General features: G+C 42.4%; 1 protein-coding gene across 1 annotated transcript in view; it reads left to right on the top strand.

The window, feature by feature from the left end:
* Window positions 1-16581, top strand: part of EMC8-9 (ER membrane protein complex subunit 8/9) — a 67020-nt gene that overhangs the window by 10183 nt on the left and 40256 nt on the right. Inside the window, exons 2-3 of the mRNA XM_080274857.1 lie at window positions 1865-2137; window positions 15526-15602. Coding sequence (XP_080130983.1) covers window positions 1901-2137; window positions 15526-15602 — 314 coding nt within the window. The 5' untranslated portion in view covers window positions 1865-1900. The remainder of the gene's footprint in view (window positions 1-1864; window positions 2138-15525; window positions 15603-16581) is intronic.

The raw sequence follows: 16581 nt of genomic DNA, 5'->3' as shown, positions 1-16581 counted from the left end.
CAGTGAAAAATCCCAGAGAAGATTTACTTAGCGTAGCACGGCCGTGCAGGCGAGAGGATAGGGTAATGGAGGGGGGGTAGTGAGGGGGGTTAAGAATGGGGAGAAATGGCTAAATTGTCAACAATGGATGGGAGTACAGATGAGATTAGGAGTGCTGACTAGTGTTGGACATTGGCAGTACTGATAGATGATACAAGCCCCTACTTGGAAGCCCGAGTGAATTCAAAATAACACAGAATCACAAAAGCGACGCCCTGCGGTATGATCCCTTGCTCCCAAGCGTCACAAAAGTGACGCCCCGCGGTTAAGGGGTTAACAGCATATAGTACTGTAATACTGTATATCTTGGAGGGGAAGGAAGAGTAAAACATTTTGAAATAAAAAGTCCTTCCGCATTATTAGTAAGGCTTCCAGTAAAAGATATGAGCTCAAAAACAAACTCATTATGATAAAAAAAAAAAAAAAAAAAAAAAGCAGTAATGGAGGAGGTGTTATTCTGTAAATTAGCCCAGATTTTTTTCTTAAATAGAGTCTGATTATCAAAGTAATAGAATTAAGTAGTGAACTGATTTATTAAAATTCATTATACAAGGTGTACAGAACTTGTCTGAGTAGTTTCACCTGCAGTTAAAATTTAAGAAAATTTGCACATACACCATTTATGTCTTTGTGAGACATATCAAAATTTTTATGGAACAGTGAAAAGTACAATATTAATATTTTGCATAGCCATCTTACAGCTGTTACTATTATAATGTGTCATAATTGGGAGCTACCGTCACCTATGGTGGAAGTTTCTGTCTGTTTCAGTGAAATTACAAGAGAGACTAAGAACTTCATGGAAGGAAAGACACGGTAGTAGAATACTTTACCCTTCTTACCACCAAAGCTAAGTTAGCATAAAAATGATTTTTCAAACAAGAGAGGTTAGATATAGGTTTCACTGACTCCTGTACAAAAGGTGTTTCTAAGAATGGTTCACTCATATGGAGGTAGCAAGAATAAAGCATAAATATATAATCTAATTCAAGGGAGGGTGGCATGATACAAAAAGAGAGGTTATCACTAAGGTGGGTCAGAAATATCTTACAGTCTTGTGGTCTTTTTGTGGAGAACACCCCATAGATACCCCTTACAAGTTGTTGTATTGGGCAGTAGAAATGTTAGTGTTGTGTCCACATGCTTATCTGAATGTGAAGCCAGTGGACTTCAAGTAACATTTCTCCTTCTCTTTCATCCACCATCGTCCTTCAGGTGACAGGGAGGGAGTTGAGATTAGAATACCATAGATAAGTTGTATTAATAAAGTTTCTTTTAACTTAAGCTGTCATTATTGGGAGTAGAGTAGTAGGTAAAGCTTAGGTTCTTTCTATAGTTTCTTTTGCCATTGAGCTGTTTGACTGCTCTCTGCATTAACATTATAACTCCTTTACTTTGATGATGCTCTTTATAATTATGTGAAATATGTAAAAAGATTTGTAACAATGTGAGGCCTTCAGCTTGGACTTTGACTCATAGTCACTCAGAAAAAAGGAAGTGATTGCACTTTTGTCTGAATGTTCAGTACCTGAGACTGATTATTGTGTGGCATAATACCAAGCTAGTAGTTATGTTTCACACATGGTATAGAACCACCCAAGGTCAGTGCTAGCCATTCAAGTGCTGTATTACCTAAAGCAGTCATTCAAAATGTGAAGTCCTAGATGTGTGCTGGCAGAATGCTGCTTTAAGTGAAACATGCCTTTTATAAGTACCGGGTATGATTCATGCTAAATAGTATAAGTATTTACTGGAATTATGAATTTTCAAATATTTTTACAAATTTTCCACTATAATTGCTAAATTCCTTCCTCCTCTCAAACAGGGTAACCGCCGCCCACCACCACCTTCTTCTTCCACCATGTCTGGTGAGATCTCTCTTACCTGTCCAGCACTGGCCAAAATGCTCCTGCATGCTGCCCGCTACCCACAGGCAGCAGTCAGTGGGGTAGTACTAGCCCCTGTGAGAGGAGGTGGAGGTGGAGGTGGGGGTGGGACAGAGGGCAGTACTTTCTCAACAATGACTCTGGTTGATGCTGTGCCTCTCTTCCATCTTCAGCTGTCTCTGGCTCCCATGCTTGAAGTTGCACTCACACAGGTACTGTTACTTTTATCTAAATGAGGACAAGTGTACTTTGTTATATAGGTGGAGGTGGGGGTGGGACAGAGGGCAGTACTTTCTCAACAATGACTCTGGTTGATGCTGTGCCTCTCTTCCATCTTCAGCAGTCTCTGGCTCCCATGCTTGAAGTTGCACTCACACAGGTACTGTTACTTTTATCTAAATGAGGACAAGTGTACTTTGTTATATATTGGCCACAGAAATGGAGAACCTACTGTACTGTGATGTGCTGTACCCTCATAACTTATAAAACCTCTGCAACTCACATTTGAACCACTTTAATACCAGCAGCACTCAGTCTACAACTGTAGTTCGAGCATGCAATCAGGAATGCGTTATACAGTAAAAGTCCTCTAATCTGACCACCAATACTCCCAATTTTTCAAGGCAAAATTTTTTGATTTTTTTTTTTTTTTCTAACTCTTCTGGGCTTTATCAAAGGATTTTTCAGGCTTGGACTTGCCCTTGGACTTGGATGTACAGGTGTACAAAAAAGTATCGTTACTCAGGGGTCCGATAGATACATAACGAACACTACGATGGCTGCTGTTTCCGAAGGGTTGATACATTCATATCGATGCATTTATTACCTCAAACTCAGGGAATGCCTCTTATATCCCATGCATAACCAACATTGTTGGATATGCAGGGGTACCAACAGTTTCCTAGCCCCTGCCTGTTTTTCCTAAACCATCGTTGTTTGTCATATTGTTTAACACAACATCGTAACGATACTTTTTTGTGCAGTTGTACCTGCCTGCAACTATTCATCTACACTTCTATGCATTTCTGGTGAATTAAACAATAACCCATATCATTTTATGTGTTTATTAAATGATCATGTATATATTTCTTATGTTTTCAAAGATCCCTCCCAATAGTCCAAAAAATCACAAGTCCGAAAGACCCTCGGTCCCGTGATTCAGGTAGCAGAGCTTTTACTGTACTTTTAACTATCAGAGACATTAGTCTTTATCAACTGCAGGCAAATGTTTTGAGTATATTGGGATAGTATCATTATACAGCAGAGCCCTTACAGTTGATAAAACTGACAGTCTTGACATATTCACATTTGTTGGTAACAGTAACATTATGAGCGGGGTTGCCAATATTAGCTGAAATGGTCAAATGACTGATGCATGGCTGTCAGAAAGTGTATCTGGAACGCCAGTTCACAATTATACTGTCCCACGTTTAATCGTGACTTGCTATACATCTTAGGAGAGCATTAAGTAGTCTCCCTGGCTGTCACGTAACCTATAACTGCTTTGCTGGTGCAAAAAGGGATCTGCCTGTAAATATGGTTTTTACCGTGGTGAATCAGAGTACTGTACTTTCACTTTTATACACAGCCCAAAGTCATACTTTACCAGTAGGGGTTTAGTACCAGTACTTACCGGTTTGAGCCTTTTCATGCAGTCAAGCCTTCATATACATTAAACCCTCGATATAATGAACCCCGGTTTTGTGAATTTCGGATATAACGAACAGCCAAATCGCAACCGAACTTCCCCCGAATGTTGCAAACAAAGGTCGCTAAATGAGGGGGAAGTTCGGGAATCAGCCCACGGTGACAACAGCATCCCTTCCTGGCACAGTAAGTGTACTTCAACAGCATCCCTACCTGGCACAGTAAGTGTACTTCAGCAGCAGCTTTTTCTGGCACAGTAAGTGTACTGTAACAGTACTACATTATACTGTAGTCTTACTGTAGGTATTGTATTTATATGTACAACTTCATACAGTATTGTATTTACATGTACAACTTCATAAACCATTGAATTCTCCATGTAAAACGTCATAGAGTTAGTTTAGGTTATGTCTGAGCACATAGGACCAAACGACTCCCTTAATACAGCGAACTGAGCTTGGCAATCCCTTGGAAATACCGGCCCCTCATATACAGTATAGCGAACTTTCGGATATAGTGACCCACCCCTCCCCCCAATTAGTTTGTTATATCAAGGGTTTTCATCTCACATGGTAATTACTGGAATGTAACATACAAGTTCAGTATAGGTCTTCCTCCTTGACAGCAATAAAAGTATTTGCATGGTATCTTAACATCCAGATGGTATTGTATTGAAACCCAAATAAAATGCAAAATATTGCCAGCAGATTGTAAGAGGAACAAGTAATTTCTCCCTGTACTATTGGCAGAATGAACAAAACAGGTGATGACCAAGGACCGAACAAAGGACATGTTAGGGATTGCAACATGGAACTTAAGGGGTGCGAATGATGAACTGAAGGAGAGACAGAGATTGTCCAGGTGCTCGAAGGTGCAAAAGTGGACATATGCGGATTAACTGAGACTAAATGTAGAGATGAGAGAGTGAGCGTATGGATGGGGTACAGGTATACCCCGTTTTAACAATTCTATATTAGGAAAGGTTTAGGAAGTGGAGAGATGGTACGGGGTAAAAGGGTTTAAGGGTAAATGCAGATAAAACAAAAGTGATGATATCTAGGGTTGGTGGCGGTACTGTCAAAGACGAGGGAGAGTGGCCATGTGCAGTTTGCCACAAGGGCGTGGGAAGTAATTCCATCTTGTGCGGTGTGTGTGATAAATGGGTGCATAAGAGATGTAGTGGTATCAGAGGTAGACTGCGAGATAATGCTGATTTTATGTGTACGGCGTGCCGGGGTGAGCAGGTGGAGATCGTCAGACGTGAAAGGATTGAACTTGCTGGTGAATCTCTTGAGTGTGTGGAAGAGTTTTGTTATTTGGGAGACATGTTGTGTGCTGGAGGTGGGGCTGGAGCTAGCTCTGTGGCTAGGGTGAGAAGTGGTTGAAAGAAGTTCAGGGAGCTCTTGCCTCTCCTGATATTGAGAGGGCTCTCCCTACGTGCTAAGGGGTCTTTGTATGCAGCATGTGTTAGGAGTGTAATGCTGTATGGCAGTGAGACCTGGGCAGTGAAGGAGGAAGACATTCGCCGGCTCAGACGTACAGAAATGACAATGATTAGGTGGATGTGCAGTGCGTCCCTGCGTCCAAGGCCTGGAGGGGCTGGGTTTACAATGGAAGAGTTGAGAGGTAGGATGGGACTGGAGTGTATTGGTGTTGTGATGAGGACAGGTAGATTGAGGTGGTTTGGACATGTGGAGAGGATGAGGGATGATAATTGGGTGAGGAAGGTGGGAAGTGTTAATATTGGGGGTGGGGTTGTGAGGGGTAGACCAAGAAAGACATGGGACGAGGTCATTAAGTGTGACCTTAGGGTTAAGGGACTGAACAGGGAGGCTGCAATGGATCATGCAGCGTGGAGAGCCGCCATTAGGTGACCAAGGCCGACACATGCAAGCATGTTGGAGCCTTTAAAAACGAAACAAAAACGAAACGTAACGTGGGGTCTGACAGACCCCACGGGAAGAAAAAAAAAAAAAAAAAAACCGTTTGAGATAATTCAAAATGCTTCAATACACAAATAATTCAACCCCTTATCTGTAAATAGGGCCAGAAAAAATAAAGTTTAATCAAATTTTTTTTTTTTTTTTAAGTTTATACAAAAATGGTTAAATTTTAGGTATAAAAATTTTAAAATTAAATCTTGCAAAATTGAAAAGTAATATCATGATTCCTTGGGTGGTCTGCAGTAGACCGATGTTGGGACCTTCTGTATACAAAAGGAGAAAGACAGCAAATTGAGATAAAAAAATCACAAGAGGGCTCAACTGAGGTTACATTACAGGTAATCTGGGGTCTAACATACCCCAATGGCTCTATAGAGCAAAATCAGAGCCAGGTACAGCTATGACCCCATCATCCCCATGAAGAGCATCACTAGGCAGGAAGGTAATGAGACGGACAGATCTGTAGACCTTATGCTCTTATTTTTTAAAATTAAATTTCGGGGACTGGGGTCTCTGATACCCCACATTACCTATCTAGGGTTAAGTAAAAACCCATCGCTAGGCGGGATTTCTTATCTCGGGGTAGATTTAACGTGTAAAGTATTAGGATGCATTTTTGAGCCTTGGGTTGCCCCCCAACCAAGTCCTAAACCCACCCAAATTAGTCCAAAAACAAGTTTCTTGCTAACCTAAATCCCCAAATAGCTTTAAAACAAGCTAAACTAAGCCCAAAAGCAGTTTATAACACTATCTATCTATCGCCAGACGCCTCAATCCCGTTTGGGGTGGCCACAAACAAATCGCCTCCAAGTCACCTTGTCCCCCGCCATTTCACTGCCCTGCTCCCAACTCACACACCCCTCTCTCATATACCTCTCCACCCCATCCCTCCATCTCATCCTCGGCCTCCCACTCCCTCTTCCCCCCTCCACCTCACTCACATACACTCTCTTCGTCAGTCTTTCACCCTCCATCCTCTCCACATGGCCAAACCACCTCAGTGTGTTCCTCATAACGCTTCCTATCACATACACATCCGTGTTTATAACACCTAAACCCAAAAATAAAATCTGAAAATCATCAAATATAAGTCTGGAAAAATTAAACTTAGTAAACTGTACCCCAAAATGACAATGTTCACCGCGCCTATGACTAAAACACATTACAGGCATACCTCAACTTACGAACATAATTGGTTCCAAGAGGCCGTTCACACATTGATTTTGTTCACAAAATGAAAATCTCTTACAGTACTACACGTACACCCTCCCAAAAAAGTATGGGCACTCTTACAGCACGTGTTATTCTGAAACATGGATGAAGCATTGTGATATATGGGGCATCCTGTAATTATATGTACAGATATTATCTTTGGTAATTATTAGAACTCAAAGCTGCAAAAAGATTCACTTACTGGGTGGTATATGTTTTGAGGCATCACATTTATAGACTCATGTGTGTCTGCGGCGGTTGCTCATTTTCACAACCATCATACCCAAAGGTGCCGTTACTTTTTTGAGAGGGTGTACAACATAAAAAAGACTGTACTGTTCACTGATCTGTCAGTAGGGCTTTCAGTGTTCTTAAGCAGTTTATACTGTGTTATGAATTATAAATGCATAAATTAACAAAAGAAATACAGAAGAAAAACATACAGTATAAGACATAACTCTGTTCCTGCTATTGTACGATGCCTATTTACAACTGACGAAAGATGATGGAACATGTACCACTTGTGAAGATGCAGATATGGCAAGCATTTCATCTTGTTTCGTTAGTTGTAAATATACATTGGACATAAGCAATAAGAGAGTTTATCTTATTATCTAAACATTACTGTAGCTCACCTGAGGACAGAAATAGCAGGACTTGCGGGAAGTGAGAGGAGGCACGTGGAGGAGTGGAGTTAGTTGGAAGATGCGGGTGAAGAGAGAGCAGTGGGCGAGTCAGGATTTTCGGAAGTGAAGCAGACTGAACACATTATTATTTCAAGTTTTTGTTCTATAGAGATGGCACGTCACTTCCTGGATGAGCCAGAAGTACTACTATCAACACGCCTGCATTTATCAGCCATTTTAAATGGAGTGAAAGTACTAAAAGCACAATAAGCAGCGATCCTCTCTCCTCCAAGCGAACAAAACAAAAGCAATAGATGGCGGGTTAGCCACCAAGCAACCCGCCTCGCAACTACTGTCACCTGCCACATTCAAAAGCAGTCCCAACGGGCCATTACAAGCTAAATTAGTTTTTTGTGGTTATGTTCATACCTGTGAAATGTTCATTATTTGTTTCGTGTTTGCAACTTTGAAATGCTCGCATCTTGAATGCTTTTAAGATGAAGTATGTCTTAGTCTAAAAACAGTTTATAAATCAGCCTAAACACAAAATTTAAGTCTAAAATATCATCGGAATTGTTAAAGAAAAAAAAAATCAAAACCCATCATTAAACCGGGGTTTGGCCATTGTTAGGCATGGTATGGTGGTATTTCAACCTCCATTGCTATGCTGGGTATTGTATCTCGGGGTATACCTGTATATGCGTGGGAGTAGGTGAGAATGAGAGGGCAAAAGAGGGAGTATGTATCTTTGTTTGCAAGAGATGTAAGGAGAATATAAGAGAGCATGGATCAGTTGGTTCAAGAATTGTGTGGGTAAGACTGAAGTAGGATTACAAATGTGGGCAACTGTGTTTGTTTATGCGCCAATGCATGATCATGTAGGCAGAGTGAAAGAAGAGTGCTGGGCAAATGTGGAATAGTGCATGGAAAAGTTTGAGAGGAATGAAGGAGTGTTTTTAATTGGAGATATGAATGGAAAAGTAGGGAATGTGAAAGTGGAGGGAGTAGTTGGTGAGTGGGGTGTGCCTGCAGAAGTGGATGAAAATGGCAGTGCTCTATTCGTAGTGGACATTTGTGCGGGGAGGAGGTTGGTGATAGCCAGTATCCTCTTCAGACACAAAATGATCCACAGGTATAAGTGATATGAAGTGTGGGTGGTGAACCGAATAAACAGAAGGCTGATTGATTATGTGTGTGTGGATGACAGTGAGAAGGTATATACAGTAATGGATGCAAGAGCATACAGAGGTTGGGGGAGTGGACTCTCTGGCTACCACATGGTGGTGGTGAAAATCAAGGTTCATGTGCAGTGGAGGAAGAGAAGGAGGGAAGGACAGGAGGAAGGAGTTCATACAGGGGGGGTAGAAAGGTTACAAGAAGATGGAAAAAAGGCAGAATATAAGAGAGAAGTGGAGGAGTGTTTGGGTAAATATGATTTGAAGCAGGTGGGGGAGGTGGAAGGTGTGTGCAAGATATTCACAGAAGAAGTCTGTGCAGCATGTGATGTGGTGTGTAGGGTGAAGAGAAGACGAAAGGGGGTGCAAGGAACAGCATGGTGGAATGAAGAGGTGAGACAAGCTGTGGCACAAAAGGAGAAAGCTTAAAGTGAGTGGATGGGAAGCAAAGGCATGGAAGCAGTTGAGAGATGGAAGAGTTACAGTATATGTAGAGAGAGAGAGAAAGGTGTAAAGATTAGTAAGAGAGTAACTTTAAGTGGGTGAGGAATTTGAAATGAATTTGAGTGTAAAGTGGAGTGAATCTAAGAAAATGTTCTGGAAAGAGGGGTCAGATAGGGAGATAAAGAAGTTAGTAGGGGAGTGAAAGATAATAATGGTAGATTACTAGTGGAGAAGGGAGAAAAACTGAGCAGATGGAAAGAACACTTTTATGAACTGTCAAACATAGAGAATGAATGTAATGAGAGTATAAGTGGCTGGGGAATGGTTGGGAGAAGGATAGAGGTGAGAGGGGAGGAAAAGATCAGTAGGATGGAAGACTAGTGGAAGCACTGAAGAAAGTCAGAATGGGGTAAGCCCCAAGAATTGATGGAATGTGTGGTGAAATGTTTAAGCATGGGGAGAGATAGTAGTAGAATGGATATGGAAGATGTGCAGATTGGCCTGGGAGGAAGGTAGAGTCCTGGAGGATTTGAGGTCAGGTATAATTATTCCCCTGTACAAAGGAAAAAGGGAAACTGAAGTGTGTGGTAATCATAGGGGCATTTGTCTTCTGAGTGTAATAGGAAAAATATACAGTAGGTAGGATACTTATTGACTGAGCTAGTGAAATAACAGAAGCTTTAGTTGGAGAAGAACAGGGAGGTTTTAGGAAGGGAAGAGTTTGTGTAGCTTGGATATTCATCCTTAGATCTTTAGTGGAAAAGGTTCAAGAGAAGGGAAAGAAGTATGTGGCCTTAATGGATTTGGAGAAAGCACATGATAGAGTGGATAGACAGTGAATGTAGAGAATATTAAGAATACTGCGAACTCTCAATTATATGTTGTAATTCAGCCAAGCCCAGCGCTGGTTAAAGCAAAAAGCCGGATATTGCATATCTGGTGCAACATTCGGCTTTTAGCCGCATATGTGTTGTGAATCTATCCATCTCAACCCTTTATCTTAAAAACTTTATCATGAGTAACAGATGAAAACTAAGCATATAAAAACTATACAGTACAGTAATGATGCAGTACAGTAATAAAGTACTGTGCAGACAAGTCCTGGTTAATGAGCAATCGCTTAATGAGAATTTGCTAATATAGTAGAAGTCCGATTTTTCGGCATCTATGGGACCAGGCAAGTGCCGAAATATCAAAATTGCCGAATTATCGAAAACCCTACCCACTCAGTACCTTATATGTTTCGGTGAACACTATCATCATTACTCATATCATTACAAATGTGTTTGGAGAGAGTACTGTATACTGTTTGATACTGTACAATACTGTAATGAATACAGTACTATACTGTACATGAATATGAAAAATAAAGAAATTAGTGAACATACTGTATATAAATGTAATGGTACAGTAGGCCTACAAGTTCACATGCATTTACCTAAACTTATAGTAGGTTCCTTATTTACATATGTACAATAGAAGGGGTTGATTGGAGTCTGCTACTGCTGGAAGAAGTCCCCAGCACACTCGAATAGTAATTTCAGAGGTATTTCGGTACGAAGTTCACAAAGCACACAGAAGAATCAAGAGAAGTCGGCAGCAGCACGCCAACAACTCGGAAGAATTGCGGAAGAATGGCGAAACAGATTCTCTTTCCCATGCTAGACTCACTACATGTTTGTCCTCTCTTTATGCTATAGGAGATAGAGCTAGCCTCTGAGCTTCATGGCAGTGGTAAACTCGTTCCATCACTTTCACTATCTCACTCACTAAGGCGGGTAAAGGCGGGTAGCTAGCTGGCGAGCCTCATGGAGAATTTCAAGACTGACGAAAAAAATCGGAGAATCTGCCGAACGATCGGAGATTTTCGTAAATGGGACTATTTCTCAAAACTGCCGAAATGTCAGATTTGCCGGGGAATTGGATGCCGAAATATTGGACTTTTACTGTACGAGGTCTTGGAATTTGCACCATTGCCTGTTTAATGAATAGGTAAACCCCCCCAAATTTCACCTTACATGAATTGACACGAGGGTATTTGTATTTCATGTGTATTAACCCTTTATTCCTGCTTAAAATTGTCTCTCACAGGTGTTGGTGGTCAGTGGAGGTTACTTGGCTGGTTGTTCACCCCATCCCAGTTTTACCTATAATTTATATTATTCTGCCTATATTAATGCTGTTTTTAAATTTCAGGTGTATTACCCTCTTGTATTAACCCCTTATTCCAGCTTAAAATGATCAGAAAGTCAGTTTTGGTGGTTTGGGGGGAGGTTGCTCGTAGTCCTTGCTCCATAACCCTATTTTTCCCATAAGTTCTTCACTTTGTTTAACAAGAATTCAGCTAACAATCAAAATCCTTGCTCCCAATTAGCTCGTAAGATCGGGACCTGCCTGTATACAGATTACTATTTTATTTAGTATACTGTACTCATCAACTATTGGCATCGATGGAGGGTAAAGTTGTACATGATGCAGTACAGTACAGTACACATAATCCCATGTGGTCTAGTGGCGAATGTCTCCCCCAAAGATTACTCGAGCTCCACCACCTCAGGCTTGATTTCTGCCAATGGGCCTGGAGTAGGTAGAGGAGATCAAGTGGCAGAGGGAGTCAGGTGGATGTCCAGTGATGCTTCAAACTGGGGGGAGCTCTCTGGTGGTGGTGCCGTGGCTGAGGTGCGTAGATGAGATGAAGAAGTGGCTGTGGTGGTTCCTGGCTGGGGTAAACAATGAAAATGTGAGGAAGTCGACAGCTGGGGTGACAGAGGCCAGTACAAGGAGGTTGATGGCTGGGGCGACAGAGGATGAGGTGAGGAGATTGAAGGCTGTGGCAACGGAGCGGTAGGTGTCACGGAGTAGAAAATGGACGTGATGGAGGATTCCCTGGGTATCCTTCTCGACTACAGCCCTGTTGTAGGTAAGTGGCCATGGCATTGGCAAAGATGGGCCATCTATTAGGATGCTCGCAGTAGTTGAGACGGACGTCCACTGCATCACAAACTTGCTGGAGCCTCAGGATTTCTGCCGCATCATCATCATCATTATCATCATCGTCCTCCTCTTCTTGTCCACTTCAGGCTCTGTTCCCCTTGCAGTCATGGACCCCACAATTTCCACATTGGACAGTCAGGTATCCGGGGTCTCCCCAGTCCACTTCCAGCCAATCGTGGATCATGTTGTCAGTTACATGTTCTCCTGCTGCATCCATACACCAGACGAAGTCCTAAGCTTCGAAGCCAGTAAAGTCAGCAGTGGCCTCTTCACCCCTGAGGAGCTTGTTCCAACCATGCTCAAGCGTGAGTGCAGAGAGTTCCCTCAAAACCTGCGCCCAGTTGTAGACTGCAGACTTGAGGGAGTACCGCATGAGACTGGCCAAGGTCCTATCCCCCCCTACTGCCCATGCCTTGGGCTGCCTCCTCCTCATCCTCGAGCACAACCATCACATCTTCCATAAACCTCTTCTGCTACAGCTGCTTCACTGTTGCGATAATACCTTGGTCCATGGGTTGCAAGAGTGAGGTTGAATTAGGGGGGAAAAAACATGACCCTAATTCAATCCCCCATCTCCAACCAACTCTGTCTCAGAAGGATGATCAGGAGCGTTGTTGAGGAGCAGCAGAGTCATCACTTGGTTGTGGGCAAGGCCAAGATTCTCTGTTTGATAATGGATAATCTCCTTCACAGCATGTTTGTAGTACCAGTCTTTGAAGATCTTGGCTGTAAACCAAGTGGAAATAAATCACCAGGAAATGATCCATTAATCCCTGGAGTCATTGTGGCTGTTTGGCGTGCCCCACTACAACAGGTTTCAGACGGTGGGAGCCTGTTGCATTGGCACAACACAAAACAGAGACACACTGTTTGCTTGCCTTGTGACCAGGTAATGACTTCTCTTCAGACAAGGTGTTAGTCGGCACTGGCCTGAAAAACAGACCAGTTTCATCAGCATTATAAACTTGGTTGAGATGTAACCTTCTTTGTTAATCAGGCTTTTAAGCTTGATGTGAAACTCATCAATTCCTTTTAGTGTCTGCATCCAACACTTCACCATAGGTCATCTTGCTGGACGGCCCATGTTGAAGTTTGAACTGAGTCAGCCAACCTTCAGACGCCTTGAAATCTGCAATCCCCTGTTGCTTGGTGAACTTGGTGGCTGCATCCTTCAGCTCAATTGGACGCACAATCAAGCCACTGGCACGCTGTTGTCGAAACCACTTCAGGCAGGTCAGGTCGAGTTCACAAATGCATGGCTTGGCCATCATCTTGCATTTGTGCCATCGCACAGTCTTACCATGTTGACCCTGGAAGAACATCTTGATGGAATGTTTGTTCATCCGCAAATTGTGCAGCGTGGTCCGTGGCATGTTGTAGTGATTCATAAGCCTTGCGATGGTCCAGCCTTGCTCCATCTTCCCAATCATCTCCATCTTTTTTTCCATGGAGAAAATGATATGATGCCTCTAAGAAGGTGGTGGAGGTGTCATTGAGACAAGGACCAGGACAAAACGCAAGGCCAGCAAGACTGCAGCAGCCAGGGCACCACTCCAAAAGTCACTAACTCAGTCATGACATGCAACACATGTACTTTCAGGCCACAGGTGAGGCTCATAAGTAGAACTAGCTCTGGGGGGTAGGGGCAATAGTGATGGGGGTTGGCACTCACACTTGTAAACAGTACAGTGCTGTATACAATAATTTTACAATAACAGTAGAGCAGTAGGATATAATAACTGACAAGCCATTACCTTTGCAATATAATACTGTACTGTACAGTACACTACCTTGAATATAGGACACCACAGAGTTAGTAAGAGGACCAGGGTTTTTCAACCACACGGTCGGAAGAGCGGGGCGCACAGATGTCGTCTCTGAACAACATCCATGGGCGAGAGTGAGTGCATTCAAGGATTCTCTGCACTCCGAGTGAGGCGGATTCTGATTGGCTGGCAAGTAGCGGGCATTTTCGTTGGCTCCCAAGTTTCAGGATTTCCCCTCGCATCAGTTGGCTACCGCTTATGAGCTGGGTGAGACCCCTCAGTGCTGGATATTGCATTGGACCATCGGTTGTGTCCCTTTTCAGTGCGAGTTTTTGCAAAAAAAAAAAAAAAAAAAAAAAAAAAACTGATATTGCTTTAATAGAGTCAAGGGTTGTGCCAGATATTATGTTGGGCCAGATATTGTGGTGATGGATAATTGAGAGTTTACTGTATTTGGAGAAAATGAGAAGTTGTGGAATGCCGTGAAGAGTATGTATGATGGTGCTAAGGCTGCAGTGCATATGGATAGTAAACTGAGTGAATTTTTCTATCTGAATGATGGATTGAAACAGGGATGTGTCATGTCTTTCCATGGTTGTTCAATCTGTATATGGAAGGGGTTATAGATACAAAGTAGGGCAGTGGAGGTTGGAGCAGCCCTAATGAGAGTGGGCAGCATTTTGAAGCTTCCTGTACTGTTGTTAGCAGATGAAAATGTATTGATAAGTGAAGATAAACGGGAACTGCAATGCTAAGTGAATGAGTTTGGGAGTGTGTGTAGGAAATGGAATCTAAATGTGAGTATAGGGAAAAATAAAGTTATGGCCTTCGAGAACAATGAAGTCACTGAATGTACAGTGAGGTTGGATGATGAAGAAATGGAAAATGTAAGTGCATTTAAGTACTTGGGTAGTGTGCTGAGTAAGGATGGAAGTTTGGAGGATTAAGTTCTTGCAAGGGTGCAGCAAGGAAGAAAGGTTGCTGGTTCTTTGAAAGCAGTGATAGAAATAGGGAAGTGAGCATGGAAGTAAAAATGTTGCTGCATGATAGTATTGTTATACCAGCTCTAACATAAGGAAGTGAAGATTGGACCTTGTTGGAAGGACACAAGTCAAGAGTGAGAGCAGTGGAAATGAGCTGAGAGGAGCATGTGAAGTAACGTGGAGAGACAGACTGACAAATGAGGAAGTGAAGAAGCACTGTGGTGTAGATGTGGATGTGACAGGAAATGTTAGGAGACGTACACTGAGGTGGTTTGGCCATGTGGAGTGGATAGAGAGAGAGAGATTAACAAGGATTGTGTATGTGAGTGAGATGGATGAGGGGGAGAGGGAGGGGGAGGCCAAGGATGAGATGGAGGGATGGAGTGGGGAGGTATATGAGGGAGGGGTGTGTGAGCTGGGGGTAGGGTAGTGAAATGGCAGGGGACAAGGTGACATGGAGGCATTTTGTTTGTGGCCATGTTTGTGGCCACCCCTTATGGGATTAAGGCGTCTGGCATCAGATAGACAGAGACCATTGGCAGTGTGCTCACTATATGGGTAGACTAGATGTTGAATTACAGGATCATTAGAGTTATAAGCATTTTTTTTACAAATTAGAGAAAAAGTGTTTGTTAAAATTCCATTTCTAACTATGAAGTTGCTTTACTAATATCATGCAAATTACAATACTGTACCTATACTGGTTGTATGAAATTGTTACAATATCTTGGATCATATAAGTGACACATAATGTGGACATGGCCACTGTACTTTTCAAGTTATTCTAATGAGGTTCATTAACCTGTACAGATTGAGCAGCGGTACAAAGGGGAAGGACTGGTGATTGCAGGATACTACCAAGCCAATGAACACATTAGAGACAATGTGTAAGTGCACTGTATTCCCTATTATATACAGCATATATATATATATATATATATATATATATATACACACACAGTAAACCCTCTCTAATTCTAACCCGAATAATTCAGAAATCGGTTAATTTGGATCTTTTTTGACCACCAGACAAATAATTTTAATCATCATCATCATCATCTGGACCTCCTTTCCTACCCTAGGGCAGGGTGAGGAGTAGCAATGTCCAGACAGCCCAAATTTGCCCAATCCAATGGGCCATGCTTCCATTCACTCATCATTCAAGCCCGTGGAATCCTGGCTCTATTGGATACACCAAAAACATTTGCCACGTTCTGTAGCTTAACAGAATTGTATCTGACAGAGTCAGTCCAGACACTACCATGTTAAAAAGGGGTGTCAAAATCCCTGATTATGCACTTCACCTCACGACATTCGTCCAGCCAGCTCGATCTCCTGTCAGTTCCCTAGCCTCACTGACTTCCAAACCTCTTTTCCTCACACATTCATCCATTATATCTCTCCACCTTCTCCTTGGCTTACCTCGCCTCCTCCCTCCTTCAAATTCGCTCAGATATACCTTCTTCACCACTCTGTTGTTATCCATTCTCTCCATATGACAATACAGTACCATCTCAGTACACTCTCTTCGATTCTGGTGTCCACAGACTTCCTCAATCCGCATCTTTCACGAATCACATTATTTCCTATCCTATCCACCCTCTATAGTCCACATACATTCCTCAGCAGTCCCATCTCCACTGCTGTTACTCTTGACTTTTCATTTTCATGCCACACCATAGTCTCACATCCATATGTTAAAGTTGGCACTAACACTCCTTCATGTAAGCCTCATGCAGCTGCAACACTCAAACCTCTGTTTCATATCAAGGCCTTCATTGCACCAGCTACTTTTCTTCCTTGTGTCACTCTGCTTTCAACTTCTTTTGCACATTTTCCTCTCTTTTCTATCACTGTACCCAGGTA

Source organism: Coenobita brevimanus, chromosome 60, assembly GCF_032717465.1.
Source record: "Coenobita brevimanus isolate Jiangsu-jjx chromosome 60, ASM3271746v2, whole genome shotgun sequence".
NCBI classification, from domain to species: Eukaryota; Metazoa; Arthropoda; class Malacostraca; order Decapoda; family Coenobitidae; genus Coenobita; species Coenobita brevimanus.
Note: the sequence above shows the minus strand (reverse complement) of the source record. Positions and strands in the feature narration are given on the sequence as shown.